The sequence below is a fragment of the Canis aureus genome, chromosome 2 (genome assembly GCF_053574225.1).
Source record: "Canis aureus isolate CA01 chromosome 2, VMU_Caureus_v.1.0, whole genome shotgun sequence".
Classification (NCBI taxonomy): Eukaryota; Metazoa; Chordata; class Mammalia; order Carnivora; family Canidae; genus Canis; species Canis aureus.
In genome coordinates, this window is record NC_135612.1 from 53,497,132 (window position 1) to 53,523,750 (window position 26,619).

General features: G+C 48.1%; 3 protein-coding genes and 1 long non-coding RNA gene across 12 annotated transcripts in view; 2 read left to right on the plus strand and 2 right to left on the minus strand.

Annotated features, from left to right (window-relative positions):
- Positions 1-381: 381 nt before the first annotated feature.
- PLIN1 (perilipin 1) lies at positions 382-12,509 on the minus strand. Its single transcript, XM_077872199.1, has 8 exons — positions 12,236-12,509; positions 9,690-9,894; positions 7,888-7,970; positions 6,327-6,591; positions 5,849-6,021; positions 3,290-3,478; positions 2,637-2,882; positions 382-1,763 (listed from the first exon to the last, which is right to left on the minus strand). Exons 1-8 carry the CDS (start codon positions 12,278-12,280, stop codon positions 1,428-1,430), a joined length of 1,542 nt encoding a protein of 513 aa, XP_077728325.1. The 5' UTR covers positions 12,281-12,509; the 3' UTR covers positions 382-1,427.
- A 3,590-nt stretch (positions 12,510-16,099) lies between these two features.
- Positions 16,100-26,556, minus strand: PEX11A (peroxisomal biogenesis factor 11 alpha). Of its 2 annotated transcripts, XM_077872203.1 has the most exons (3): positions 26,357-26,556; positions 20,401-20,516; positions 16,100-18,153 (listed from the first exon to the last, which is right to left on the minus strand). In XM_077872203.1, exons 1-3 carry the CDS (start codon positions 26,410-26,412, stop codon positions 17,582-17,584), a joined length of 744 nt encoding a protein of 247 aa, XP_077728329.1. In that variant the 5' UTR covers positions 26,413-26,556; the 3' UTR covers positions 16,100-17,581. The 2 variants fall into 2 exon arrangements, with proteins under 2 accessions (XP_077728329.1, XP_077728335.1); XM_077872209.1 differs by lacking the exon at positions 20,401-20,516 and having other exon boundaries at positions 26,357-26,536.
- LOC144297945 (uncharacterized) lies at positions 23,576-25,161 on the plus strand. 2 transcript variants are annotated; one of them, XR_013364895.1, is made up of 3 exons: positions 23,690-23,844; positions 24,604-24,776; positions 24,893-25,161. It is a non-coding gene; the product is annotated as an uncharacterized LOC144297945 (long non-coding RNA). The 2 variants fall into 2 exon arrangements; XR_013364892.1 differs by having other exon boundaries at positions 23,576-23,844; positions 24,604-25,161.
- WDR93 (WD repeat domain 93) overlaps positions 26,465-26,619 on the plus strand; it is a 47,972-nt gene continuing 47,817 nt past the window's right edge. For 2 of the 7 annotated variants that reach the window (XR_013364863.1, XM_077872164.1), the window contains exon 1: positions 26,465-26,601. The gene's annotated coding sequence lies outside the window, so the exon portion shown is untranslated. The remainder of the gene's footprint in view (positions 26,602-26,619) is intronic. The other 5 variants (XM_077872173.1, XM_077872144.1, XR_013364860.1 and 2 more) reach the window with 4 other exon arrangements.

Genomic DNA, 26,619 nt, shown 5'->3' on the forward strand with positions numbered 1-26,619 from the left:
GCTAGCTCAGAGTCCTGGTCGTGTCCACAGGTGCATGTCCACCGGCACTTCCATCTCCCCATCCTGGGCATCTTCAGATTCCAAAACCAAGCATCAAGGCCAAGGACTCATTACACCAAAGATCTGCCAGGACCCAGACTCAGTTTCAAAAAGCTGGGCTTTCAGGTGTGCAACAGAGTGGGGGCCAAGAGGGTGCTCACGGGTCTGACGGAGAGGTAGGAATTATCTGTGTAGCTGCAGATGACAGTAACAAGGAAAACTGAATTTGGTTTAAGGCTACTTGCTATTATCTGATAATAGTTAAAATGCACATACTCTTTCACCCAGCATGCCATGGTTCCAAGTTATAAATTTCTCCTATAGATATATCTACACAAAACATTTTATATGCAGACATTTATTGTAGCACTGTTTGCAGGACCAAAAGAAAAAAAAAAAAAAGGAAACAACCTAAAAATCCATCAATAGGAAACCACGGATAGCACATGTACATCATGAAACACTTACTACATGGCCATTAAACAGAGCAAGGAGGATTTATGGTGCTGAAACAAAAAGATCTCTAAGATGTATTGTTCAATCAAGAAAGCAGGATATCATCCCACAGCTGTGTGGGCAAAACGGGGGGCGGGGGCGACGGGGCTCCGCACATGGGTTTCACATGCACGGCCTGGACCTGCAGGATACACCAGAGACTGGCAGCGCGGTGGTTTTTGTGAAGGGGAATGGGTCAGAGAGGACACACGCCCTTTTGCAATATTTGAATTAAAATGTATATACGCATTCCCTAGATTTACCAAATATTGACATTTTCAAAAATAGGGCTTGGAATGAATTGTGGCTACTAGCGTCCACACGTATGGTCTACGCAGTCGCCGTTGGCCGTCCCCCGGCAGCGGGGGGCGCCCGCCTTCAAAGGGCGGTGGATGCAAGTGGCAGTGTGGCCGTGAGCCAGGAGGTGGCGCTACAGAGCACAGGCCGGGGCTCGCCCTGCGGAGTCCCGGGTACTCAGTAAGGGGGGGGGGGGGGGGGCGTATTTAATATAAACGTACAACCGCTTTCGCACCTGATTGACGCTCCCTTCGAAGTAGGAGCCTGGGTACTCAGAGGAATCCCCGACTCAGGCCTTTAAACACACGTCAGAGACTCCTGCTTAATTTTGGAAACTGTCAAATGTCATTTGGCCACAACTTTGGTTAAAGGGGTGAGAGATCAAGTCAGACAAGTAATCCCTTCGTTTAAAAGACAGAGCAAAACAAAACAAAAAGCCGCCAAGCGTAGAGTCCAAGCAAGCTGCTGCTCGGATGCTTCTTAAAGACAGGTTGTGGCCGCGACGCCCGAAAGCGGGGCCAGGACGACGCGCGCCTCGGCAGCGCGGCGGGACCGAGGCTCGGGCTCCGGGGCTCCGGGGCCCCGGGGCGCGGGGCTCAGCTCTTCTTGCGCAGCTGGCTGTACTGCGCGCGGCCCAGGATGGGCTCCATGACGCTCGGCCGGAAGAAGCTGTCGCTGACCCTGCGCGTGGGCTTCTCGCGGGCCGCCGCCGGGAAGGCGGGGCGCGGCGCGGCGGGCGCGTCCAGCCTGTCCTCGGGTCCCGGGCCGGGGGGCGCCCCGGGGCCGCGCGCGGGCCGCGGGCCGCCGCGGGGCTGCGGGGGGCGCGGCGTGGGCTCCGGCGCCCCAGACGCCCTGCGCTCCGCCTCCCGGCGCCCGGCCTCCTCGATGTCCCGGAATTCGCTCTCGGGCTCCATCAGCGACAGCCTGGGGAGCTGAGGGCGCGGCGGCGCGTCAGGGTCCCCGGCCTGCACCCCGTCCCCGCGCCTCCCGCCCGCCTTTCTCAGGGACCGTCGCGCGCGCGCCTCCCGGGAGCGGCCCTCCGGAGCGCACCGCCTGGGGTGGGACTGGGCGCGGGCAGGGGAGACCGGGGCGGCGTGCCCTCTCCGGCGGTCTCCCGGTCCGACGCCTAAGGGAGGCCGGCAGCCCCCCTCCCAGACTGTCTGGACCCCTCGGGTCTCCCTCCTGGAAGGTCAGCGGCTTTCCCACACAGCCCCCCCTTGGGCCCAAGCACAGCCCACACCCTGCCCCTGTCTGGGTCGGGGGCCCATGCCGGGCCGTTGGGAGCCCAAGGTGAACAGGCTGGCAGCCAAGACCCCGGCATGCTTCTGGAAGTGTTGAGTAATTTCTGCCCCCAACCCTTGCTCTGAGGGGTCTGGTGTGTCCCTGGCCCCCCTGGAGCCTGCACAACCCAAAACTTGCTCTGGGAAGGGGCCTGGGGACCCCCAAAAGAGACAGTATTGGTGTCTCTTGGGTTTTTCCTGTTGGTTATAGGTGATACTATGGAGACGGGCAGCAGGGAGCAGCATGCAAACCCCCTGGGGGGGATGGCTGGGCCACTGGGAACTCCCAGACTGAGGGTCAGAAGGGAGGATGTGGGGGAAAGGTCGCAGGCCCGGGCCAGGGTCTCTACACTCTCTGCCGGGCTAGCAAAGGGCCCCCTTCGTCAAGGGTGCAGTTTGTCAAAATGTTTCTGGAGCTCTGAGGACCGGAGCCCGCCAAGGAGTTTGGGGAAGGCAGGACTGCTGCAGCCCCTTCAGTCAAATCTGCTTTACCTGTCCTTCCCCGGACCCTGGGGTGGGACTCACCGGGACATAGTGCACGACTGTGTCCACCACGTTGTCAGTGACGCCCTTCAGGGCGTCTGACAGGGACATGGCCCTCCCTTTGGTGGAGGAGACAGCACGGGCTGGGGCGAGGTGTAGCATCCTCGCTGCTGAGCCCAGCACGGCCGCAGGTGCCCATGTCACGGCTGAGATGGTGCTCTGGACGGCCTTCTGCAGCGTGTGGGCCACACTGCCCAGGAGGCCTTGTGGGCTGGGCAGGGCTGCTACCTGGGGGCCAGAGCTAGGTCAGCACCTCCTGCAGCCCCACCCATGGCCCTGATCCCTCCACCTCCCCCCACCTCCCGGAGTGGAGGGAAAGAACTTGGACACCTAATCAAAAAAAAAACTGTCTGCCAATTTCTTCCAGCTCTGTGGCCTTGGGCAGGTCACTTCCCCTCTCTGGACCTGCTTCTTCATCTGCAAAATGGGAAAGACAGTCTCTGCCCTGCCTACTTTGTGAGGCTGCTGGGAGGGTCTGCCGAGAGAACAGTGAACAGCGCAGCAGGCCTGCATGATGTCTCTGGGCCTGGGGGCATAGACTTGTTTCATCCATTGCCTCTGCTTCACATCCCCTCAGTGGCCTGTGGGACCTCGAGGTGGCCACCTCCCCACTGGGCTTCTACTTGCTCCCTTACCTCACTGAGCTTGTTCTCCTCGGTGTCTGATTCCTCCTCCTCTGTCTCCTCTCCCTCGGTGTCCGTCTGGTCATTGTGATCCTCCTCCTGGGAGGCAGTGAGGTTGTGCAGCCAGGGTACCCGCACCTCACTCTGCCGCCGGGGCACCACCTGCATGGCTACCGATGCGCCCCACTGGGCCAGACTGCTCTGGGGGTGGTGGGGAGAAGGCCAGACAGGCTGTTGGCTTCACGGCGCCTGCCGGGGGGCTTAGCGGCTCCAGAGGGCAAATTCCCTCACCCCCAGGGCCTGGCCCCAGCAGGCTGTGTCTAAAACCTATCGAGGGGGATCCCTGGGTGGTGCAGCGGTTTGGCGCCTGCCTTTGGCCCAGGGCGCGATCCTGGAGACCCGGGATCGAGTCCCACGTCGGGCTCCCGGTGCATGGAGCCTGCTTCTCCCTCTGCCTATGTCTCTGCCTCTCTCTCTCTCTCTCTCTCTGTGTGTGTGTGACTACCATAAATAAATAAAAATTTAAAAAAAATAAATAAAACCTATCGAGGGATGCCTGGGTAGCTCAGCAGTTTAGCGCCTGCCTTTGGCCCAGGGTGTGATCCTGGAGTCCCGAGATCAAGTCCCACATCAGGCTCCCTGCATGGAGCCTGCTTCTCTCTCTGCTTGTGTCTCTGCCTCTCTGTCTCTCATGGATAAATAAAATCTTTTAAAAATATATTTAAAAAATAATAAAACCTGTCCTCAAGTGATAACTTGCATACCTAGAGCACACACATCATTAGTGGGTAGCTCTGTGAACTTTTAGAAGCACACACTTCTGTAACTACCACAGGACAAGATATAGGTGATTTTCAACACCCCCAAAATCTGCCATGTGGTTGCCCCCCTCCCAGTCAGTAACCCCCTCCAAGAGGAACCACATGTTGTCCTCTGCCACCATGCACTGTTTTGCCTGTTTCTGAAATCCATATAAATGGACTATTGCGATGTGTCTCCTTTCATGAGACGCTTCTTTTGTTCAACATGATGTTGTGAGACTCATCTGTGATATTGTGCCTCTAAATAGCCCCTTCTTTTTCACTTCTGGGCCATATATCATGTATATCTACCACAATTTACCCACTCTGCTGTTGGTGGACATCTGTGTTGTTTTCAGTTCTTGGTCAAGGATAAAGACTGATAGGAACATATTGACCTGTCTTTTGGGGGACAGAAGCTCTCATTTCTGTTGGGTTGAATTGCTGAGTCTTGGAGGGTAAGTGTGTTAAACTTTAGTAGAAAAAAAAAAAAACTTTAGTAGATACTCATTGGAGATCTTTAAAGAGTGAAAAAAAAAATCAAGAGGACTCCAGTATCCCATGGGCGAAAACAGACCTGGGCAGGTGGGCTAGTGTCCCCTTGAGGCAGAGCTTGGCTCATTCCTCACCCCAGGGAGCTCTACAAACAGGGCGTCTTCACCATAGAACTTCAGGGGACAACATTATGTTCTATGTGAATAGGGTGCCTGAGGTTGCATGGTACAGAAGGCCCTCCTGACTACACATAAGGCTGAGACAAGGGTTAGTTGCAGCCCCCACTGGTAGGTAACTGATCCCCAACACAGGGGACAGTGATACTCCTGTATCCCTACTGGAGCCACAGAACCTGACTCCTAGTAGGTTTTCAGCAAGCATTTGAGTGAATGAGTCAGTCCTGGTGATGCTTTTTAAAGTGTCACCCAGGGGCGCCTCGGTGGCTCAGTTGGTTAAGTGTCTGCCTTCAGCTCATGATCCTGGGGTCCTGGGATGGAGCCCCACATAGGGCTCTCTGCTCAGTGGGGAGCCTGCTTCTCCCTCTCTGTCTGCCTGCCACACACCCCACTTGTGCTCTCTCTCAGTCAAATAAATAAAATCTTAAAAATAAATAAAAGTGTCACCCAAATGATGGCTGAGAAGTGGTTGTTTTGTTTGCTGACCTTTATGCTTTAATTTTCAATTTTTATTTCCTTTATTTTGGCCTTAGTTTCTTACTTAAAGGTCCTTATGAAAAAAAAAAATCCAGTCTATATCTGCTAAAATACACAGTGGAGAGTGGGATACGGTGGAGGGTTAGCCCTGCCCAGGTCTAGAAAAGGCAGCTTTACTTTAGGTGCAAGTAGGATGCAAATTAGACACTTCTAGAAGAGAAATTTTTAAAACCTGAGGTCAGTCAGGGATGCAGTCCCGCCAGCACTCTCTCCCCAAGAGAAGGGGTTTGAGGCCTTGCCTATTTACAGGTGACACTCCCCAGTGCCTGGATAGCAGCTGAGGGTCTCTGCTCCCTCATAGGTGGGAGAGAGCCCACAGCAAGAAGCCCCTTTGCCAGGATGAATGCTGGGGGGTGGGACTCAGAGGGAGAGGGAGAGAGACAGAAGTGGGTGGCTTGCCCTTGGCTCATGTCCTGTCCTTTCTCTCTCCTAAAGCCCAGAAGACTGGCCTTCAGTCCCCATAAGGCCTCTTGTCCTTAGACCAAAAGCCCCAGCCCAAGCTGGAGGAGGGATGGGAGAGACACAGACTGGGGGGTCAGCCAGAACTCAGGACAGACACTCACCAGGGGTGCCACGCCTGGGATCCACATGGCCAGGGCCTGGCCCTGCTTCAGTGCCCGGGCTGTGGTCTGGAAGGTGTGTCGAGAGAGGATGTTGGCCAGGGCCCCAACCCTGTGCACAAGGCTCGGCTTGGCTTTGGGGGGCTTCTGGGTCTGCTGGTGTCCTGGAGCAGGGGCTGGGTGAGATTTAGGGGGAAAGAAAGGAAAGCTGATCAGAGAGAGAGGGGCTGGAGGAGCTGGGCTGTGTCTAGGGTTGGAAAGAGGTCACCCTAGGTCCACCACTTGGGTCACTCACTTTCCCCACTTACAAATGGAGAGAGGAGGCTAACTTAGAATAGATCCATCTGGAAATCTTGCTGGGCCTTCCCTGTTCCAGAGTAGTGGCCAGGTGCGCCCTGGCTGCCTCTTGCTAATTCCCAGGCAGTGTGGGCAGTCAATTCCCTTCCCAGGGCAGGTCTGCCAGCCCCCCAGCAGTAGATACCTGAGTCTTCCTTGGCTGAAGGGAGGAGGAACTCTACCACCTTCTCAACACCACCCAGGGCCAAGTCGGCCCCTCCAGAGGCCAGCCGGCCCGCCCGGGTGTTGGCAGCATACTCAGCAGTGTCTTTGGCTACCCCCCAGGCGAGCTCACAGCTGGCCAGAGCGGCCCCTAGGACCTTGTCCGAAGTGCTGGCGATGGGCACACTGATGCTATTCCTGGCACTGCGAAGGCGAGTAGAGATGGTGTCCTTCAGCTCAGAGGCAATCTGGGGGAAATGGGGAGGGGAGTCAGGCCTGTGGGTCTGGTAGCCCTGAGCCCAGCTTCCAGGAAGGTCTCACCTAAAGGCCAAGGTGGGGAGTATCTGGCTGACTTAGTTGGTAAGAGCATGTAACCTTGATCTCGGAGTCGTGAGTTCAAGCCCTACATTGGGCATAGAGCTTACTTAAAAAATAAAATACAGGCCCAGTGGAGTGGCACCAATATCCAGGCTCCTTGGTTAAGCTGGGCTTTAAAGGGAAAGGGCTCCATTCGTCCCTGGGCATGAATCTCCGGCTTCTTCACGCTCCACTTCGGCCTGTCAAGATCCTAGCTAACTGACCCTCCAAAGGCCAACTCCTTGGTGACACCAGCCTTGATATTCTCATGCACATAAGGCAACTTCGCTCTCAAATTCCTTGAATGTCTTGTCTGTCCATCCCTCAGAACACACATCCCCATCTTCGTTTAGACTGATTCAAAGATGTGGCTGATCTTCCTACCAGCTCCATATTGGAATAATTTCTCTTTCCCTCCTATTCATCTGGAAGCTCTTTTGTGACAAAGATGCCCTTCATCTGGAAACATGTGAAGAGCACAGGCCTCTGAGCCAACACACCTGCTCTCATGTGGCCTCTGCTTAAGGCTGTGTGGCCAGGGAGAAATCACTGGTTTTCTCATCTGTAAAATGAGGGTACTCACTCTGTCCCAGAGGGTTGACAAGAGAAGATTAAATTGGGAAGGCCCCATAAATCGCATGATGGCCCCTGGCACAGGGTAGGGCTCAGTAAATGTTTGTGGGGTGAGTAGATAGTTGGTCAGTAATTCCCCGAAAGCATCTGATATGGCCCTTAGTTACTAGATGCCCAATGAATATATAGCTAGGTAAAGTGATTTTTTCAGTCTCATGGTCCATAAAGGGTTGATTTTGAGGACGCGGGACTTCACAAGATCTGATGAGTACAGCTCACAATCTTAGGTGACTGTAGTTACCAAGTGGCCCAGGGCAGACCCACTGGGTATCCTGGGATGGGGGAGGGGGAATGGTGGCATCAGAAGCAGTGGGACCCACCCCAAGTCCCTGTTTGACTTTGCCCCTAGGCTGTTCCTGCTTTCCAGAAAGCCTGCCCTCATTTGGCACCACAGGGAGAGGAACAAGCCCACTGTGTGGCCTTAAGGGCAGGCAGCCACCCACAAACTTGGATGGCACTTGGATTGAAATGAAAGGCTGGTAGTCGTCGGCCTGTGCCCTCCCCTCCCAGAGTACCGGCACACTAGAGACACTAGAGACGGGGAAGGGGCTCACCTTCTCAGGAGGGTACTGGAGGGCTGGAATCTTTTCCTCCAGGTGGTCTAGGCCGCGGCAGGCCAGCTCATTGGCAGCTGTGACTAGAAGTGAAGGGCCACAGTGGGGTGAGCCGTGAGGACCTGCCAGTGTGCCAAAGAAGGCATCTCGGAGCCCTCAAAACCCCCCAGCCCTGCTGCCTCCAAAGCATCTTGGAACCTGAGCTCCACCCCCCTCTCCCGGCACCTTTAGCCCCCATCCTCTGTGACTCCTAGAGGTTGAGCCCATGTCTTCCCTCTGTGTAGCTCTGGAGTCAGGCAGATCTCAGAGCCCTGAGCATGCACCCGCAGACTGCAGATCTGGGCAAGTGTCAACCTGCTCCCCATTTGTTAAATGTTGACTAGTGGTGCCTACCTCGCAGAGTTGGGGTGAGGAGGAAGCAGCAGGGACTCTGTGACTCACCAGCACATAATAGTCCCTCCCCTCTCTGGGTAAGGTCTGGGTAGGCATGAAGGACAAGGGGAGTGAAGGTGTGAGAGGAGGGGCCGCAGGGCCCTTGGGTGGGCTTTGTGGGAGTAGGGCCGGCACTGCTTAGTCCTAGGGGTCACCAGGTCTGAGCTGCAGCCGGCCCCAGGCCCCAGACTATCCACATCCTTCCTTCTACCCTCAAGGAGTAAGATGATCAAAAATGGGAACAGGGTCACAGGGAAGAGAAAGGAGCTCCCCCAGAGAGGGGAGCAAGTGTGAGAGGATGCAGATGCTTCTAGGAGCTACTGCCCAAGGGCTGCTGAAGACAGAGCTTTGCAGTCATGAACATGGAGATTAGTTCTCTATTTTTTTTCATATATTCTCTCTCCAGATAGCTTACCTTTCTTCCCAAAATTCTCAAGCAAAAGAAGAGCCCAGATGAGATGGGCCATCTTCTGATTGGACAAAATGAGACCCAGAAAAATTATTTAACGAGTTTGTAGGCAGGGAGGCTAGCCCAGGGTGGAATCCTCAGATACCCATAGTTCTCTAATCAGGATGATAGAAGGTTCTAGATTTCCTGGTGCTGCTGGAATTTCCCTCAGCCCTGTCAAGAGGGAGGCACTTGTCATGATGAGCACTGCATGATGAATTGCTGAATCACTATATTGCATGCCTGAAATTAGCATAACACCATATATTAACTGTACTGGAATTAAAAAAAATAATAATAAAAGAGCCTTTCTTTGGAGACCATATTTTCAAATGGGGCAGAACAATTTGAATTGGGCTGGGTCAGGTAGTAGGGCTTGCATGGACAGGACCCTGGCTGCTACCTCTCTGCTGCTGGGCCCAGAGGTCTTCCCATCCCCCTCTGAGCCATCCCCCAGCCACTCTGCCACCCCAAGGCTCTGCTGGGCCAGACCTAGTGTCTGCTGCCCCTGCTTCTGTGTCAGACTCTGCTAGTTCCTACTGCTGCTGCCCAATTTGGGGCCAAAGTGCATATCTGCTCTACCATGAGCCCCACTCCCACCACTGCCCACACAGCTCTGCCCATCCCTTCCCCTGCCAATTCTTTGGCCTGTCACTGTCATCCCAGGAAAATGACGACTGGGCTGTAGATGGCCAGATCTACAGATGAGGAGAGATGTATGTCTACTTCCGTACCTATACCTACAGCCATCTGTAACTGTATCACCTGTATCTGTAGATAAGATCATGTAACGGGATGTAGGTGGTTAGAAAGGCAGTCAGACAGGCAAAAAGGTGCACAGAAATATTGGCAGACAGACAAGCAAGCTATCAGACAGTGAGAGAATGATGGATGGTGGCCTGCAAGTGCCACGAGGACTCACACTGGGTGGACAGCCTGCGGACCACCGGCTCCATGCTCCAGGCCGCCAGGCTGCTGGCACCCTGCACGCCCTTCTCGTAGGCATTGCATACAGAGGCCACTAGTGGGTAGGCTTCCTTGGTGCTGGTGTAGGTCTTCTGGAAGCACTCACAGGTGCCGCTCACCACTGGCAGCTGCAGGACCCGCTGCAACACGTTTTCCTGCTCCTAGTGCCAGAAGGAAGGAAGACAATCATGGTGCTCCCCTGCACACTCCTGCCTCTTGGGGAGGTGGCCCTGGGTCATGCAGCCCACTGATGAGGCAAGCCTGTGTCCCAGTGACCTGGGGGGGTGGGGCAGGCCACCGAGGTTTCTGGATGGCCAACAGGAAAAACCAGAGCCAGCCTGCCACTCTCCTGGCTTGGTCCAGGCTCTGGGGAGCTGCTGGAACACGGCCTCTCGGCCTGCGGATGCTGTTCGCCTGCCCGTGCGTGCTCCCCCTTCCCTCCCATACTCCTTTCTATCTGGCAGAATGCCACTCCCTCAAGACACAGCTGGAGCCTCTGCTGCTCTGAAGCCTCCCACCCCTCCACGCTCACATCAGCAGCCATCACTCCTTCCCTGGCTCGTCTCTACATTCCTCACATGGTGCTGTGCTGGGATTGTGTTGTACTCATCTCTCTCCCAGGGGACTGTCATCACTGGGTCCCCACTGTCTAGCCTAGAGCCTGTACAGTGACTCTGGCTGAATAAGTCAATCAGGACTGCACCCGGGGTGGTGGTGGTGGGGTAAGTTTAGATCTGCCCAACAGCACAGAATCACAGATGTTTGGGCCTCCAGGAGCCTCTGTAGCAAAAGGGCTTCCCATAGTCTCTTGGGCAGGCTTGTATTTAGATGCCTCCTTAGATGGACCTCATAGAGTGGCCTGTGGCCCTTGTTGGACTGCACCACTGAGCGCAAAGCGCCCTCACCCGCTGCTCTGCACTCTCCCCTCTGCCCTCTGGGGCAACACTGAGCAAATCGATTTCATCATTCATGGGCAAATCTATTTCACCATGCATGGGCTGGCCTTCCACATATTTGAAGGCAGTATGTCTTCCTTCAGTGATCCCTCTCGGGTGCTAACTAGCTTAAGATCCTAACTTTGCTTACTGCCCTGGTCTGGTAGTCCCCTCTGGATATGCTATAGCTTAGTGCTGCCTTTCTTAAACATGGAGCGCTCAGACTATGTTTCAAGTGCTTCAAGTGCTTCAAGGGCCAAAAAATTGGCCATGGGATTAATGGCTGTTGAAGTTGTGTAGGGTGTTAATAGTCTTCTGTCCACTTAAGAGTGCTAAGGATTCTCCACATGAAAAGTAAAAAGGAGGAAGTGCCCCGGGTCCTGACTCAGACGCTGGAGCTCTCTCTGCAGTTCGAAAGGTCCTCTGGGGTCAAGGACCTAGCCTCTTCTATTTGTAGGTTGAGTTCAGAGACCCATGAAGGAGACTTGTAACAACAGGTTACAATATTTTCACTCTCATTTTGCAGCCAAGTTTGAAATTTGAACTAGAAAAAGATTATGACTGTAAATAAGAGTATATTTTAACATTTGGACGGAGCCTTCTGGGGTTGTTGTAGGCAAAGCCAAAGAGGGATAGAGAGAGGTCCTGGGAAGGGAATAAACCACCCACTGTTAGGCTGGATTAACTATGCACTGGTTCATTTTATGCTTCTGTGCTCTATGATTGATTGATTGATTTCAATCATTTATTCATGAGAGACACACAGAGAGACACAGGCAGAGAGAGAAGCAGGTTCCCTGCAAGGGGCCTGATGTGGGACTCGATCCTGGGACCCTGAGATCATGCCCTGAGCCAAAGGCAGACGCCCAACCACTGAGCCACCCAGGCATCCCTGCTCTATGATTTAATATAAAGCCTAATGGTGATTCTGAGTGCAAACGCTAGCTAAAGCCTAACTTGGGACAAGATGGGTGTTATATAGGTTCACAGTTTTTAAAGTTTCACCAACTACCTGAACTGTGCCTAAATCCGAGGCCTGGCCGGGAGGCATCAGGTACACTTCAAAGTCTCAGACTGCTCCAAGTCACAGTGAAAGCCAGGCAGCACACAAAACCCCGGAAGCAATGCTCCTCCAACATACAGCTCAGGCCGCGAACTGCATAACTCGTAGAGGTGCCATTCATGTATTCTAGAACATGCACGACACCCTGGAATTACAGAAGGCAGTGGCTCGGCATTTGAATCTATATCCCGCCTGGGTGAGCAAAGCACGGGCCTTTGCATCAGCGCTCAGAACGCAGTAGCTCCCTTCTTCTCCTTACCCTCTCAGCCAATATTTCTGTTCTTTTCCTCTGAGGAGCTCAGTTTTCCGTAGGCACTCCCCCTGATCCTCTAAGAGCCCCCCTACCAAAGGTACTGAGGGCAAGAGTAATGAAGACATGATGGTCAAGAAAAGAGGGACACAATCTAGACAGAATTTGTTCTGAGTCCCCTGAACCTCTTCTCCGGCTCCTTCCTCCCCTGCTCAGTGGTCCCCCCACTTCTCATATAGGCCCAAGCTACTTACAGGGAGGTCTCCATCCGGCAAGGTGGGGCCCTTGTTGACTGCCATCGTAGCTCTTCAAGCTGCAAGGCAGAGTTGCAGGTCCATCAGAAAGCCCTCAGCTGGAGGCCTGTAGGATCAGTCCCCTAGCTCCAACTGGGCTCAGGCTGCTGGGAGCTCCAGCTCCCTCAACAGAAGACATCAGGTTGGAGGGTAAGTGTCACAGACAGGCGGCCACTCCCTAGGGCCCCACTGGGAGGAGCTGCCCCACAGCCTACTTGTCAAGATTGATGTTTCTTATAAGGGTTTGGGGTAAGAAATGACAAATAAGGGTAAGAGAGAAGAGGTTTTATATGGAGGTAAGGGGCTCCCAGAAGAAGATCCAAGAGACTAAAAGAGTAAGTTTCAAGTTTAGTCTTTTCTGATGAAAAAGTTCTGCATTAACTCCTCTCTTTTTAAGCAACCCTATCTGCCACCATTCCCTGAAGGCTCAGTGAGGAAGCAACTAGTCACTTAAAACCAGCTATTTCAGCTGTGATCTGGAAAAGCTAGTGCCCCAGCATATCTACCCTACACTCTTGGTCATTCACCTTGAATGATCTCGGTGGATTCCTTGTAGGCCTCTTCATCTTCAGGGACATTCTCAGGAGACCCCCACCAGCTTCTTCCCTTTACCTCTCAGAAACAAACCAGGGAAGGCAGATGTTTCTGGATCCCTGCACTCACACTAGCTGATGCTGTCTGTCTCAGAGCCCGGGTGCTGAGCATCTCCCCCAGCAGAGACAATTCTAGCTGATCCAGGGAAGCCTTGGGCAATGCTACTAACACCTTCAAGCTAGAGGAGGGCAGGGAGGAAGAGGACATGGGGTCAGCCAGTTGTCATGGTTTTTTTTTGAGCCAGGGTCCCCTGAACATATATCCCAACCTCTGTAAGGAGATTTAGCCAACTAGGAGGAGGAGGAGGATCGTGGAGTTGACGGAGATGCAGCTCCAGGAGGGTTCTTATTCCAGAGCCATGAAATATCTGTGGGTTTTTTTCTAATATTTTATTTATTTATTCATGAGAGACACACACAGAGAGGCAGAGACCTAGGCAGAGGGAGAAGCAGGCTCCCTGTGGGGAGCCCGATGTGGGACTCGATCCCTGGACCCTGGGATCATGATCTGAGCTGAAGGCAGATGCTCAACAACTGAGCCACCCAGGTTCCTGAAATATCCCTTCTGTAACATGTTTCAGGTCCCGGTTCTCAAAAAAGTGTCTTCCAGAAGGAAGGTGTTGGGATTATAGGTCATTAAACTCATAAATTCTAAAGTTCTATAATCCTTGGCTCCTTTTTCACAGAGTCTCCTGTAAGAGTTTTCAACCCATTTTCCTCATCCCTTACTATTTACTATTAAGAGCAAATTTTGAACAGTAAGATTTAAACCCACACAGGAAGTTCACTTGAATGTACTTACTACTCTTTGGTTACTAAGATAAATTACTCTCGGGGTGTCTGGGTGGCTCAGTTGGTTAAGCAGCTGTCTTTGGCTCAGGTCATGATCTCAGGGTCCTGGGATCAAGCCCCACATTGGGCTCCCTGCTCAGCAAGGAGATTGCTTCTCCCTCTCCTCCTCCCTTTGCTCCTTTTCCACTTGTGTGTGTGTGCACATGCATGCTCTCTCATGCATGCTCCCTCAAATAAATAAAATCTTAAAAGGAGAGAGATAAATTGCTCTCAGTGAAGAAAAGGACAAGAGCTAGGGGTTGACTCCTTGACAATCTAGCCTTTGAGCAGGGAATTTCAACCTCTAGAATTACTAGATTTCAAGGAAGTTTATTGAACTCTACCTGGTCTAAGGTGCCACCAGAATATGCTGTGGAGAGCCAACTGGATTTTGCTGAGTCTGGAAAAGTGTTAGTGTTGACCAGGATCCTCTTACTGATCAATAGCATCTAGACAACCAAGAACTATTACTTCTCATCCCTTCCTTAGCAACAAATCAGGCAAGAGCCTGAGTTCCAGTTCCTGGCTTCAAAGATGATAGAGGACTGTGGTATAAGCCATAGTTTTCAGATTATCTGAGAAGGGCTTTTTAAAATGGATAATGGGGCACCTGATGACTCAGTCAGCTAAGGGTTTGGTTATGATCCCAGGGTCCTGGGATGGAGCCCCACATGGGGCTCCCTGCTCAATGGGAAGTCTGCTTCTCCCTCTCTGCTCCTCCCCTCACCTCCCCAGCTCATGCTCTCTCTTGATATCTCTATCTCACAAATAAATAAATAAATAAAATCTTAAAGGTGAATAAAAATTAGAAATAAAATGGATAATGGGGATAGGGCGTGCCAGGCTGGCTCAGTTGTAGAGCATGCAATTCTTGATCTCAGGGTCGAGGGTTCAAGCTCCATGCTGGGGCTTTATTAACAATAAAATGGATAATGAGGGGACAAAACTTATTTTCCTTGTTGTTGGTAGAATAACCTCTATTGCTGACTCTCTAAATTGTATGCTGTGGGCAATAAGAGAAAGAGGCAGAAGGTGGGAAGATTTCTCATAGATCCTTGGTAATCAAGTCTGTATCTGTGATAGAATAAGGCAGGGAATGAGAGGTCAGAAAAAGGGAGGAGAGTTAAGCAGGGAGCCTCCAAAAGGAGTTCTAAATATATGATATATTTAATACTGATCCAACTCAGACTTTTTAAAATACAAGACAGTGGGGCACCTGGGTGGCTCGGCTGGTTAAGCATCTGCCTCCAGCTCAGGTCCTGATCCTACAGTCCTGGGATCAAGCCCCACAATGGGCTCCCTGCTCAGTGGGGAGTCTGCTTCTCCCTCTCCCACTCCGTGCTATGCTCTCTCTCTCTCATGCTCTCAAATAAATAAAATCTTTTTTAAAAAATCATCCACTTAAAAAATAAAATTAAAAAAATAAAATACAAGACAGTAATGGAGAGGAAAGGCAGCATCTGAAAAAGGAGACTCTGCCCTCACTTCAGGATTCAGGACAAATTATCCATGAGGCTGTGTCTGGAGAATTGGGCCAGAGGGCGGTTCCAAGCCTTTGGAGTAACGGCTCTGGGCCAGAGAGTGTATAGGGCTCTGTGCCAGAAAGCTCTGTTGACAAAGCTGACCCTTTGGCAGCTTCGGCTGGGAGTCTGGAATGTGGGTGAGAGGTGAGGAGTGGTGAAAGGGCCTAGGGCGGTCCCCTGGGTGCAGTCTGTCTTCCAGCCTCAGCTTGAAGGATAGTTATCTTCTTTCCTCCTCCTCCCCACCCCGCCGCACCCCTCTCACCCCTTTACCTTTCCACATGAGCATAGAGACCTTGGTCCTCCTGTATAAAGTAGATCCCAGAGCTAAGCATGGCATTCAAACATCTGTTGTTGGATAAATTCTCAGGGAACAATATTCAGTTGTGAATGTACTGGCCTGTACATCTATTAGGAATGTCTTTGGTTTTTAGAACCCCTCATGAATGCGGAGGCTCGGAGTGGGGAGGTAGTTAGAAACGAGAAAGATGCACAGGGAAGGATGTACCATTAAGGTTTTCACAAATTCCAGAAGGGGTGGTTATTATCCAAACTCATCACCCACCCTAAATTAGAGGACAAAAGTACCAAGATGGACACCACCATAACATGCCACCACAGATTTGAGGCCAACTTCTCCAGACAGAAGCCAAAGCACCATCTGAGAGTTAATACAGAAGACCCTCTCCTGGATGAGATCATCCCAGAGGTCTCTTTCAACGCAGATGTTCCGATCTAAAGCTTTCTTGATCATCTTCCTCAGCTTGGGTCCTCCAGGCGAGAGCTTATTTTTCCTGGAGCTCTCTCTACCAACTGTGTATACTCTGATCATCTCTGGATCGCCCTTCTTCATTCCCAGAATATATTCACAGATACAAGAGTGTCTTTTGTCTAGAAATTTATTAGACATAATTAACCTTTGATAGTAGAGGATCTGGACAAAGTAATATTTAATTGCTTAAAACGTTTTATTTGCCCTGACCTAGCAGCTTTCATTCCTCTTAAAATTCCCCAAGTGTTTTCTCAAATCTCGTTATCTTGACTAATCACTTTAAAAATAAGAGAGCCAAGGACCTGAGTCTACTTCTTAAGAATCTCATTCACATTTACGGGAAATTTATTTAGTGGCATTTCTCTTCTCATTTCCCTTCAGGTAAGTGAAATGGCTTTACTGATAGGACTGACATTGGCTTCCTACCTGACAGCATCCTATTTTTCTATATCACCGCCCTCCAATCGGAGGATCTGCAATCACAAATAAGAACTCAACACCCAAGATGGGAAGGAGGACCATGAATAAACGGTCTTCTCAGTAGCCCCTAATTGCTCTTTCCACTCCCCCAACCACCCCACACATATGAAGCCTGATTTATCACAGAAAATTGTGATGCTCCTCCATTCAGAGTATTCATGAAATTTCTTAACTGCATGAATTTTGATGAAAATTAATGTACAAGTACCCAAACTGTTATATGGCTTTAAATAAAAAATCTAGTTGATAAATCTAGATCGTTTTTTTTTATATAAACCACTAACAAAGTTCTAAAAAAAGGCTTTTCACACAGGATTCTGGAGTCTCACACTTCCACTCAATCAGGAAGGCAACAAACTATTTTGGAAAGAACACTGGATTGGGAGTGAGAGGAATGAGGTGCTGGCCTGTTTTTTTAACCTGTTTTGTCCATCTGTCACAGGCTACCCACAAGCACCTGTTGTAACCTCCCATATTACAGGTACTCTAGTCCTTTCCATGTGCTTCTGATTTCTGCTTACTCACTGTACTACCCAGTCATCATTTACACCATGAAGGGACCTGATGCATTTCTGATTCTACTTCCGGACAAAGAAATCACAGGATAAAAGGACGTAAGCCTAGCTCTCCTGTGTCTTGGCATGGGCCTCTATGGAGAAGTGGGGGGGGGGGGGGGGGAGGGAGGCAAGAGCTGGGGTTGGTATCTGGTCAGAGGAATGAGAGGCCTCTACTAGGTCTGAAAGAGGGCTGGGTATCAGACCTACAGTAGTGAGGCACACAACCAAAAGGTCACTGTATATTAATGTTCAATTGTTTGGGCCTTTTTCAATTTTCACCTACTCAGCAAATAGTAAGCTCCCACTATGAGCATATCAGATGCTCGATTAAGTATTAGATGAAAAGAAAATACTCAGAAATGCAGAAGTCACTCCATCTCTCTAAAAAACACAAATTTTCAGGCACTCCTGTTCTCCATTCTTGGCCCCACCTCTGCTCACATCGCTGGTCATGAAATGCTCCCATGAACGAGTCTCTATGCTCAGTATAGCATGGTCTGTGGCTCACAAAAATGTCCATCCTAAGGATGCTGTCTCTTCAGTCTGAAACCACTTCAGTGCATCTTCAGCCTCATCTGAGGATATGCCACAATGATGATGCCTGCTATGGAAGACACAAGACCTCCAAGTCCAATAAGGCCAGGATTGGACTTATAGATCCCCAACTGGTCCAAGGGGTTCAAGATATCACAGAAGTTCTTCACTGTGTCCAGGAACAAGGGAGGATGCTTCTTCAGAGAGCGGAATAAGAGAAGGAGAAAGGACTGGAGCCACTCTGTTTCCTCATCAGCCACGTTGTACTCAAGAGGATCCTGAGACAGTGACTTCTCCCTCTTTGCTCTGTTGTGTGCAATCTTTTCCATCTGCAGGGAAATTTCATACAGATCCCTGGCCAGGCTCAGCAGGAGAGAATAGTAGTAATGGCGGGCCGCCCACATTCGCCATTTCTCTTTGTTAATGCCAGAGGCAAGCCCTACGCTCCTCACCCAGAGGATGGTATCACAGATGAAATAAATCACACGGTTCACGTTGGCTAATGTTAGGCATACACGGGGCACCAGGTCAGTGGCATGAATGCTCTGCTGAGTCGCCTGCACAGCATGTACTACATTGCCTAGTCTGAACCCTGCAAGAAGAACCCACAACAGTTAACAAATATTTAGTTACTATGGGATATGAAGGCAGGATCCCTATATCAGGATGAGAGACCAGTGCTGGTGTTCTGACAACTAACTGTCATTTGAGGCTCAGTCTTCACTCAGGAATAAGGAAGGACTTTACAGCATATTAAGGACACCCAAAATGATCCTGGAAGGCATAAAACACAGCAACTCTTTAAATTTATCACTTCTATTCAAGTGAATACCTTAACACTGGCTTACAACATCCTTCAGGCAAGGTCAATCATGAGTGTGGATTGTGACATTTTACTATTATCAGCTTATCAGCTCTACATCTTTAGAAGTAGTACTATGATAACATGAAGTCTAGATGCAACTTTATTTACTTCCTTGTTTATTTTTGCACATATTAAGGTTTGATTCACTGTGGCCATTCCTCCCGACCCAGATGCCAATATCCTTTTGGAGAGTCCGATACCTTAGATTTTATTGACTTTCCAGACAAAAGACTGCTTTTTTGTTTGTTTTTTTGTTTTTAAATAAAACACCATTATCATTTTGCCATCTCTGTGTCCCAAAGCCCCTTCAGCTCCGTAGAGATGGTAGGATTTAGAGGATAGGAAAACTATTAATATTGTCATATGTGACTCCTAGTTGAATTCAATCAACCACTATAAGGCATAGCCATATCTGAGCATGTAATTCAATTAATCGGGGATGTATTAATCAACAAATATTTACTGAGTGTCTACTCAAAATGAGTTATAGTCCTAAACATTATGGAGAATACAAAAGAAGTATTTTCCATTAAGGACCATATTTTTGACTCAGCAAACACTTAATATCCTCAATAGACTTATAATCTCAAGAGAATGTCTCGTATTATATCAAAAATAACACAAAACAGAGTATGTAATGAATAATCCTGGGTTCCAGTTCGGACTCTTGCATCAAAATGGCTGAATGACCCTGGGTAATTCCTTCCTCAACTTCAGAGACTAGTAACCTCTAAAGGACCTGTGAGTTCTAACATACTAAAGAATCTGAGAACTTCTAATCCTATCCTTCAAAGCCATCCCCCAAAGCTCACCCTACCCCCAACATGCCTCCACTTGAAAATTTAAGTCTCCTGGGCACTCCGGTGGCTCAGCAGTTTAGCGCTGCCTTCAGCCCAGGCAGGGCCTGATCCTGGAGGCCAGGGATGGAGTCCCACGTCGGGCTCCCTGAATGGAGCCTGCTTCTCCCTCTGCCTATGTCTCTGCCTCTCTCTCTCTGTCTGTCATGAATAAATAAATAAAATCTTTTCAAAAAAAAAAAAAGAAAATTTAAGTCTTCTGTCAAACTAGTTTCCTCATTGATCGTCCAATACAATGGTCTGCTCATAACAGTTCTGAGCTTTCACGGAGGAAATCATCCTTCAGAAAGGCTCTCCTTCCCTTATTCTCTAGCTACAGCTCAAGTTCCACTTCCTCCTAAACCTTTCTTTCCCTCTATCCTAGCTAATATATTTGGCACTAAATCTTATTATTTACACCATGTAATCTTATTTGTCTCATAAAGCTCAGCACCATACCTAAGGTAGGTATGCAAAAATAATTGTTCAACATCTAATTTCTATATTCCACTCTAACATCTCCACCTTCCTGCTGTGACAACATCTGATTCTTACCAAACAACTAAGATTTGGGTATGAAATTGTTATTAGAAGTATTAAAGAAGTATTAGAAGTACGAGGTTTTCCCGGTATGCTTTATTATTAAATTGAATTAATAGAGTGTAAAACACTAACTTCATTTTTGCCTTGAACATGAAACCACCCCACAAACAGGCTGAGAACCACCCCATTGATTTTCTCTAGCAATCCCTCAAGAGAAGGAGAAAAGGTAAGCTACTCTGCTCTTCTAGAAAATACAAAGGCCTTCCAGGAGCCAGAAGCTCATGTTAGGGACTGCCAAAATGTTGTACAATTCTAAGAATGAAAGACGAGCAAAATGCCATATGTCCACTGGTTATAATTAAGCAAAAAGATACGGTACAGCACCAAGTGTGCACATAGGAGGGTGTTTGCAAATGGTCGGTAGCAAAACATCCAATTTTCTGGGCCTGTCATTTCATGAGGGCAGCCTTACTGGTCAACTTCATCAAAAAACATGATGGATTAGAAATCAGTGATCTAGAAAGCATTTTGTGAATTACAGGGTCTGATGATTTGAAACCAGGAGCCACTGTCCCTCAAGAGACCAGGTACTTACATTTACGGCCAGTGCTCACACTGGACTCCAGTTTCTTGAGCTTCATTACCACCTTCTCTTTGCCAGCTTTAGGCTCTAACAAATATCTAAGCAACATGCATGTGTACTGAGTGGCTCTGAAATGGAAAAAAAAAATGAGGAGAATGATTTACAAACCAAACAAAATTTGATTCATGCAGTAAGGAAAGCAGAAAAGTGTGTTGCTAAAAGCAAAATTTCCAAGACAATTTCTCATGGAAGTGGCTCTTACAAGAGCATAATTTTTGCAACAGTCACTCCAAGGGCCAAAGGGTAGAACATGTGATGGAAATATGACACAAAGGTAATGCAACAGAACTCTGCAGGAATAGTGAACAGCCCCTAAAGAGGCCTGTTGCTGGCACAGAGAAATGGGTAGTCAAAGCAGTAAAATGTACAAATATCTCCTTCATGGTAAGTTTCCAGTGATCCATATTCCTTATTTTCTCCTATATAGAATGATTTTTCAGATTTCTAAAATGAACTTTTTACCTACTACCAACTACTGATATGATTGGACATACACTCAGACCAGAACCAAATGAAAAGTTTAGTTGGCACATTGCTTAATTTTTTGTAAAAAGATCAAATACATGCCAACATAAATACATATAGATGTGTTTTTATATTTGTCTTTCAATATTAAGCAGGAGCCTGTATTTTTTTTTAATTTTTATTTATTTATGATAGTCACACAGAGAGAGAGAGAGAGAGGCAGAGACACAGGCAGAGGGAGAAGCAGGCTCCATGCACCGGGAGCCCGACGTGGGATTCGATCCCGGGTCTCCAGGATCGCGCCCCGGGCCAAAGGCAGGCGCCAAACCGCTGTGCCACCCAGGGATCCCGAGCCTGTATTTATATAAAACCCTAACTAGTTTTGTTTTGTTTTTTTTCCCTAAAAATACTAAATATTCAGTAAAGTGATTTTTGCTAGGACTATAAATAACAATCCTTACTAAAAGCATTAACACATGAGAAATTTTATATCACAGAATCAAACATCTAAACACATTAATATTTAACAAAGTGGGTGCCTGTTTCCCACAGTCCTGTAACTGCACTGGAACCACTGTCAGCTACCAATATTATGCTCAATAAAATGTGGCACATTTTCCAAAATGGTGAACTTGGTACTGGAGGTGAACTAAAAAGAATCAATCTCTCTCTTTCTCTCTCTCTCTTTTAAAGTAGCTTCATGAAAAAAAAAAAAAAATAAAGTAGCTTCATGGCCATAGGGCTCAAGCTGGTCACACCAATAAGTCCCCCTTTTTCAGATTTGGTGTAATAACAGGAATGTGTCCCAAACCAAGGTATTATTTTATGAATGCCAGTTAGTTTACGGGAGCTATAGATCACCATGGGTGTTGGGAAATAAATACTAGAGATCTCAGATCTTACTGAAAAGTATATCATAAACAATTTGTTTATTAACCAACCTCACTGATAAACCTTGCAGGGTACATTCCGAGAGCAGTGCATTAGAAGGCTTCTATTTTAATGAAGCTTGTATATAATGCAACCATTTAAAAAAATCCATCAAATTAATTACAACAGTAGTATGGGTTGGTTATTACTATGTGGGCACTAGAGTCAACCATGTGGATTTCAATCTCAGTTCTGCCACTTAGTTCCTATTAACCTTCTGCCTCAGTTTCCCAATCTGTAAAATGGGAATAATTTAGAGTATCTACCTCTTAGGGTTGTGATGAGGGTTAAACGAATGAACAGTTGTAACACACTGAGAACAAAATCTGGATAAAATCGGTTTCCAAAAGTCTCATGACTGGGGGCATTCATGGACTGTCTTAGCCCTTCCATATCCAGGAGAGAAGGGAAGGGAAAGATGTTAAATGAAATCACAACCCTAACTATTCTTTCTTTATTAAGAATCAACCAAATTTTTTTTTCCAACCAAATTTCTAAAAGAAATATCATTAGTGTTACTAATTGGAAACTAATTAGTGCTAAACCACAATCTCAGGGCACCTGGGTGGTTCTGTGGTTGAGCATCTGCCTTTTGCTCAGGTCATGATCTTGGGGTCCTGGGATAGAGCCCCATGTCAGGCTCCCTGCTAAGCAGGGAGTCTGTTTCTTCCTCTTCCTCCCACTCATGCTCTCTCTTTCTCAAGTGAATAAATAAAATCTTAAAAAAAAAAAAAAAAGCACAATCTCTGTCTAGTATTTCTAGCAGCATAGCATGCACCTTAGAGGTACAGTTAGTTCTGTCTCTCCATATTGTACTCTGGTGCTCTCCATATTGTACTTTGTTTTATGGTTCACAAAACTATTCCACACACTGGGCAGCCCGGGTGGCTCAGTGGTTTAGCGCCTGCCTTTGGCCCAGGGCATGATCCTGGAGACCCGGGATTGAGTCCCACGTTGGGCTCCCTGCATGGAACCTGCTTCTCCCTCTGCCTGTGTCTCTGCCTCTCTTTCTCTCTCTCTGTGTGTCTCTCATGAATAAATAAAATCTTAAAAAAAAAAAAAAAAAAAAAAAAAAAAAAACTATTCCACATAGAATCTTGAAGGGGCCAAGAGCAGGCTGCCCCAAAATCTGTACACTGATTATTTTAAATAAAAGTTACTGAAGAAACAGCTGGTACAAGGACACTCAGACTCTCCTTCATCCCCCAGAAAGCAGGAAATATATCTCCCACATGAAAAATACCCTCCCTGTACTAAGAAGTAAAATGATCAAATATTTTGAAATGTTCTATGTAGGAAATGTAGGAACAGGAAATCTTGCTTCCTAACAAACTTTAGTCAGATCTTTAATCATGGCCATTTTTAACATTTTTATCATTTATAGACAGTTAATACTTTACTCAGATTCTTTTACAAAAGCTTCCTGCAAATATGTTTTATCTTAAGAGATTCCTAAAAACGAATTTTTACAAATATAGGTTTCGATAACCTTAAGATTATAATACTGAACTGGGTAAGGAATTTTGTAACTAATGGAAGAAAAGAATTTAAGCAGATCAAGAATAAATAACGACTAAATGAACTTTGGAGAATAATTATAATTGACAATTTTGCTCGAAACATTGCTAATTTTTTAATGCTTTGTTTTACAGATTTAAGAAAAGTTTTTCTCTTAACCTATGATTTACAACAATTTCTTTCTCTCCTTATCTGATCCCTCCAGAATTCAAAAACTCTCATTGAATTATTCTATTTTTTTTTTTTTTTGGACAAGATTTAGGTAAGTTCAGTAAGAATTAGTTCTCCTTGTAACAGGACACAAGTGGAAACATGGGTTACATTACCAAGGCTTTGACTGGAATGTCACACTTGGGAGACAGGCATTGACTAAGATATGACTGGACAGTTTTAAGGCAGTAAGGGTGACTCTAAGGAGCCAGTAAGGGCCTTTGGAAAAAGAGCCTGAGAGCTTGCTTACAGGGCTCCCAGCAGCCTTACCAGGTGAGTAAAGGAGGCCACTTCCTAACAGATCCAAGAACCTCAGGGTATTTTGGGGACCTCAAGAAGAGAAGAATTAACTTTTTTTTTTTTTTTAAGATTTTATTTATTTATTCTTGAGACAGAGAGGGGTGGGGGGCAGGGGCAGGCAGAGGGAGGAGCAGGCTCTACGCAGGGAGCCCGACGTGGGACTCAATCCCGCCCGACATGGGACTCGATCCTGGGACTCCAGGATCACACCCTGGGCCAAAGGCAGGCGCTCAACTGCTGAGCCACCCAAGCGTCCCGAGAAGAATTAACCTTAATCTTTCGGTATTACAGGTGAAGTCTGATGGCAATATTTGACTTGGCTTCTGGCTTCAAGAGGTTGTTTAAAGTTCAGTATGGAGATTCCTAAAAAAAAAGTTCCAGCAAAGCCGATTTAAAAGAGCCTATATGTTTAATCACCATTTTTGCTTTTTGCTGCACTTATGTAAATAATCAGGCCAAGTTTATCCCAACTAGATTTATTTTGTAAGAAATTAGTCTTGATTTGGCTCTCTTTGGTAAAATGAGAGTGAGTATATGAAAAAAATTATGTTTCAATAATACACCTTTGTGGAAATTAGATTCAAATACAATTCTTTATAAACTGGGCTAGATCCTAATTTCTTCTACCTTCTTCCGAAGCCTGGTTACAATTCTCCAAACTAGTATTTTTGGTATTTCCTATCCTTTTGACATGAAATCATTTGATAACTAGGATTGCCTTTTTTCTTAAAGCCCTGCAAATTGAGTATGAACAACTTGATGTGAACTTCAGAAAAGTCACAACAGCTCACACATGAACAATCTTCATGCCTGGTGCTCTACAAGCCATTCAAGATGATCTCCAGAAACACTCAACTACAAACCAAGAAACTCTGTCAGGTTGCCACTGCCTGCCCTCACTTTATGTAAAGATGCTTTAAACCTTAACAACTAGAAATCTTTGACTGGCTACATTCAGAACTCAGAAGCTGGTTCATAATTTGATCTAATCATTAATTGTTTTTCTTTTGTTTCCCTAAAGATGCCTTATTTATAATCTGATAATTTGAACCCTGGCCAAACTTGGAACACACTGCGTCACCACCTCCTGAGTTTAACTAAAATGACCTATCGTCGGAACTAAGACACTGGTTCAAGGACATGGGACAATCTACCAGCTCAACTTTTAATGTAAGAAACTTCCAGGGAAGTTTCGGAAAGGGAAACTGTAGGGGCCAAGGGTAGGCCAACCCAAAAGGTGCCACTCTGGCATATAGATTATTCTAAATAAAAGTTATTTAAGAAACAGCAGTGCAAGGACACTCAGACTCTTCTCCATCCCCCAGAAAGTAGGAAACACATCTCCCATGAGAAAAAAATACCCTCCTTGTACTAAGTAAAAAGACTTCCTTATCACCAAAGAAGGGCTTTAAAACAGAGAAATCTATAGAAACAAACCTCGTTACTTTTTTTTCCTCTTCTTCTCATCTTACTATTTCAGCCTAAATCCTGTTTAGGATTTGCTCCTAAATGAAGCTCCAAAACACCTGTTTTCTTTATCCTGCCAATTCTTCACAAATATATTGTCTGTTTGTCTAAAATGTAGACAAACTGCCTCCCTGGGTCATTTCTTTAGGTCTTAATTTCAATACTGGGACTCTGTGCACACACCTTTTTTTTTTTTCCCTGTTTCGTGTACATTTATTTCTTAGTCTAGTTGAAAGACCTTAAGGATAGAGGGAGAATCTTTACTTCCCTACAATCTCAGTGAGATAGAAGGGCAATAATAGAAGAGAAATACAAATTCTGTCTCTCCATAAGCATTTCATGGGGGTATTTGAAGCCACAACCAAGTGGCTGGCTTCCCGGGCCACAAATGTCAGCCCAAAGTTCATCTTAAAAATAAATAAAGAAACAAACAGGGGGGTGGAGGGGGGGGGGAGCGGGGCACGCCTAGTTGGCTCAGTCGGTGGAGCGGTGGACTCTGGATCTCGGGGTTGCCAGTTCGAGTCCCACTGCGGTGTAGCGATTACTTTGAAAAATTAAAAATTTTAAAAGATTTTGTTTGTTTATTCATGAGAGACACAGAGAGAGGCAGAGACACAGGCAGAGGGAGAAGCAGACTCCTTACAGGGAGCCCGATGCGGGACTCGATCCTGGATTCTAGGATCACGCCCCGAGCCTGGGTGGCTGACGCTCAACCGCTGAGCCACCCAGGCGTCCCCCCAAAAATTAAATTCTTAAAAATAACTCCCGGGAGGAATGCCGAGTGGAGAAGACCCGGTGTTCCCCGGGTTAGGAGAGCGCTGGTGGGTTGGTGGGCCGTGGTTGGGGTCAGGGCGGCCGCGAGGCCCGGTCCGGCAGAGTGCCGGCGAGAAGGGCTTCGGAAGCCAATTCCGTCCCGCCGCCGTCCACTGCGCGAGTCCCTCCTCGGGGAGCCAGGGGTCAGGGACCAGCTCGGGTCGCAGCGCCAGGAAGGGGTGCAGGCCGCCGGCACCTGACTCACCTGAAGAGTCGGTCCCGGCCCTGGGTCTGGTTCGTGAAGCGCGTGAAGGCGTCCATGGCGAGGCCACGTGTCGCTCCGGGTTCGGTCCCGAGTCCTCAAAGGTGTCACTGGGTCCCTGCGGGAGAGGCTGAATCTCCCCGCCTCCACCCGGGCGGGCGGGCGCGCCTTCGGAAGAGCGACTTCACGGGCTTCCGGCGGGGACCGGAAGTGGCGGTTACTAAGGAGACGCACCGCCGCCGGCCCAGGTGAGCGGAACTTCGGCC

What these genes read in the sequence shown, in the direction of transcription:
- PEX11A (XM_077872203.1), bottom strand. Translation starts at nt 26,412, where the DNA reads ATGGACGCCTTCACGCGCTTCACGAACCAGACCCAGGGCCGGGACCGA. An exon ending in GGCCGGGACCGACTCTTCAG is followed by an intron (nt 20,517 to 26,356) that starts GTGAGTCAGGTG and finishes TTTCCATTTCAG; the next exon opens with AGCCACTCAGTACACATGCA. An exon ending in TGTGAGCACTGGCCGTAAAT is followed by an intron (nt 18,154 to 20,400) that starts GTAAGTACCTGG and finishes TTCTTCTTGCAG; the next exon opens with GGTTCAGACTAGGCAATGTA.
- PLIN1 (XM_077872199.1), bottom strand. Translation starts at nt 12,280, where the DNA reads ATGGCAGTCAACAAGGGCCCCACCTTGCCGGATGGAGACCTCCCT. An exon ending in CCGCAGGCTGTCCACCCAGT is followed by an intron (nt 7,971 to 9,689) that starts GTGAGTCCTCGT and finishes CTTCACTTCTAG; the next exon opens with TCACAGCTGCCAATGAGCTG. An exon ending in TCCCAGGCGTGGCACCCCTG is followed by an intron (nt 3,479 to 5,848) that starts GTGAGTGTCTGT and finishes CACCACCCCCAG; the next exon opens with AGCAGTCTGGCCCAGTGGGG.